At 43.6% G+C, this 3140-nt stretch overlaps 1 protein-coding gene across 1 annotated transcript; it reads right to left on the bottom strand.

Annotated features, from left to right (window-relative positions):
- Window positions 1-1527: 1527 nt before the first annotated feature.
- On the bottom strand, window positions 1528-2596 carry LOC307110358 (tubulin beta chain-like; the record flags this gene model as incomplete). Its single annotated transcript, XM_079789447.1, is given in 3 exon segments — window positions 1528-2231; window positions 2234-2339; window positions 2342-2596. Coding segments are annotated over 3 exon segments (882 nt in total). The 5' UTR covers window positions 2414-2596.
- Between the last annotated feature and the right edge of the window lie 544 nt (window positions 2597-3140).

The raw sequence follows: 3140 nt of genomic DNA, 5'->3' as shown, positions 1-3140 counted from the left end.
ACCATTTACCAGTATATCTCTTCCTTACCTACTACACTGGCTAAATGCTACCTAGAAATTATAGTAGTGAGCTTCCTTATCTCATCCAAAATCTTAAGCTGAAAGTTTTCAGCTCTAGTCTTTTATTGGCATCCTTTATGAGATTCAGGAAGTTTCATTTTTTCCTATGAGTTTTTATTATATATAAATGTTGAGTTTTATCAAACACATTTTCTGCAAGACCTGACATGACCATGAATTTTCTTTTAATTTATTAATGTGATGAATTCCATTTATTTATTTTCTAATGTTAAATCAGTGTGCATTCCTAGGATAAATTCAAGTTGATCATGGTATGTTATTCTTTAATATATCACTTGATTCATATTGTTTTATTTTATGATTATTGCACTCATATTCATGAACTAGAGGCCCGGTGCACAAAATTTGTGCATGGGGGGGTGTGTGTCCCTCAACCCAGCCTGTACCCTCTCCAATCTGGGACTCCTTGAGGGATGTCCGACTGCCTGTTTAGGCCCGTTCCTACTGGGATCGGGCCTAAACGGGCAGTCGGCCATCCCTCTCACAATCCAGGACTGCTGGCTCCCAACTGCTCACCTGCCTGCCTTCCTGATTGCCCCTAACTACTTCTGCCTGCCAGCCTGATCACCCCCTAACCACTCCCCTGCCAGCCTGATTGCCCCTAACTGCCCTCCCCTGCAGGCCTGGTCCCCCCCCCCCAACTGCCCTTCCCTGCAGGCCCGATCACCCCCAACTTCCCTCCTCTGCCGACCTGGTCACCCCTAACTGCCCTCCCCTGCAGTCTTGATCACCCCCAATTGCCCTCCCTTGCAGGCCTGGTCCCTCCCAACTGCCCTCCCCTGCTGGCCTGATCGCCCACAACTGCCCTCCCTTGCAGGCCTGGTCCCTCCCAACTGCCCTCCCCTGCTGGCCATCTTGTGGTGGCCATCCTGTGTCCACATGGGGTCAGCCATCTTTGACCACATGGGTGCAGCCATCTTGTGTGTTGGAGTGACAGTCAATTTGCATATTACTCTTTTATTATATATGATGACATTGGCCTGTGTCTTCTTTTTCTAGTACTGTTTTGTTAGGTGTTAGTATAAAAGTTATGCTAGTCTCCCAAAGATAATTGGAAAAGCTTTTTCTACTTTCTCAAAGAGATATATAAGTAAGTATTTTTTCTTTCTTTAATTTTGATAGAATTCACTAGTGAAGCAATTTGGCTATAATTTTCTCTTCAAGCACTGCTTTAGCTTTATTCCATAAATTTTGTTGTTAAAATTTTCATTATATATAATTCAGTTCAAAATAATTTTATTAAATATTTTTTTCTATCCCCTTATTTTTAGTCTGTCTTTTAATCTGAAATGAGTCTCTTGTAGAAAACATATGTAAGAGTCTTGTTTTGTTATTATTCAGCTACCATAAGTCTTTTGATTGAAGCCATTTGCATTTAAAGTAATTGTTGATAGGTATGTATTTATTGCTATTTTACTATTCATACATTTTTTTTGTTGTTAATCCTCAACCAAGGATATTTTTTCCATTGATTTTAGAGAGAATGAAGAGGAGAGAGGGGGGGGGGGAGACATTGTTGGGGATCCATTTCACAAAGTAGCTGCTATTCTTGTTTTGCACATTGAGCATTTTCTCATCCACCTCCCTCATCTGCTGTCCACAGAAGACAGCAGCCATGGTGAGGTATGGGCCATGGCAGGGGTCACAGGCAGCCATCATGATCATGGCATTAAATACCTGCTGGATGAGTTTGGGTAGAGTGAGGGCCCGATGCTGGCTTCCATGGCTCCTTAGAGGGGCAAAGCAAGGCATGAAGTGGAGGCATGGGACGGGCACTGTGTTGACTTCCAGTTTGCAGAGATCAGCATTGAGCTGGCTAGGAAAGCAGAGGCAGGTGGTGACACTGTGCATGGCAGCTGAGATGAGGTGGTTCAGGTCCTGGCAGGTTGGCATGGTCAGCTTGAGGGTGTGGAAGCAGACGTCATAAAGGGCCTCGTTATCAGTGCAGTAGGTCTCATCAGTATTCTCTACCAACTGATGGACAAAGAAGGTGGCATTGTAGGGCTCAATCACAGTGTCAGACACTTTGAGTGAAGGTACCACACTGAAGGTGTTCATGATGCAGTCAGGATACTCTTTATGGATCTTGCTGGTGAGGAAGGTGCCCATTTCAGAGCCTGTGCCCCAGCCCAGGGAGTGGGTCAGCTGATGCCCTGCAGGTAGTCACAGCTCTCTGCTTCCTTCCACACCACATACTGAACTGAGTCAACCAACTTGGCCCCTGCTGTATAGTGGCCCTTGGCCCAGTTGTGGCCCTTGGCCCAGGCTGACCAAAAACAAAGTTGTGTGCTCTGAAGATCTGGCCAAAAGGACCTGAGCGAACAGAGTCCATGGTCCCAGGTTCTGGATCCACTGAGATAGCAAGAGGAGCGTATTTTCAACCTGTGGCTTCATTGTACTACATGGAGATGCGATCCAACTGCAGGTTGCTGTCCCCATGGCAGGTGCTGGTAGGATTAATGCCATGTTCATCACTGATCACCTCCCAGAACTTGGCACCGATTTGGTTGCCACACTGGCCACAATTTCTGGATGTACACAATTTCCCTTGTGGTTCAAATTAAAATGTTTTGCTCACCTCAAGGTGTGTACAGGGCAAGAAAATACATAATTTTTTTTTTCTCTGCTGCTGCTCACAGGCTGGGAGAATGGGGCATGCCCCGGAGGCTGGAGCAGCTAGTCCAAACATACAGGAAGGTTCAAGGTTAAGTTGCTTATATTTCATTTTGTTCCTCTGTTAGTTTGATAGTTATTCAGGCTCTTATTATTTTTTAGTGATTATATTTGAGAAATTACAATACGCAACCTTGAGTAATCACTATCAAATAGGAATTATTACCTTTACTCCTCTCCTAGAAAAATCAAGAAATTTAGAATATTTACCTCTCTCCCATATAAGGTACATTTATTGTTTTGAATTTTCTATACATATATATATCATAATCCCAACAAGATATTATTTTATAAAGTCACTATTCATTTGGATTTGCCCTTGCATTTCACATTTCATTTATTCTTCTATCCCCAATCTCCTCCCTTGGACAATTTTTCTTCTACTT

Source organism: Cnephaeus nilssonii (genome assembly GCF_951640355.1).
Source record: "Cnephaeus nilssonii genome assembly, chromosome: 2".
NCBI classification, from domain to species: domain Eukaryota; kingdom Metazoa; phylum Chordata; class Mammalia; order Chiroptera; family Vespertilionidae; genus Cnephaeus; species Cnephaeus nilssonii.
The sequence above is the reverse complement of the archived record's forward strand: the minus strand, read 5'-3'. Positions and strand labels throughout refer to the sequence as shown.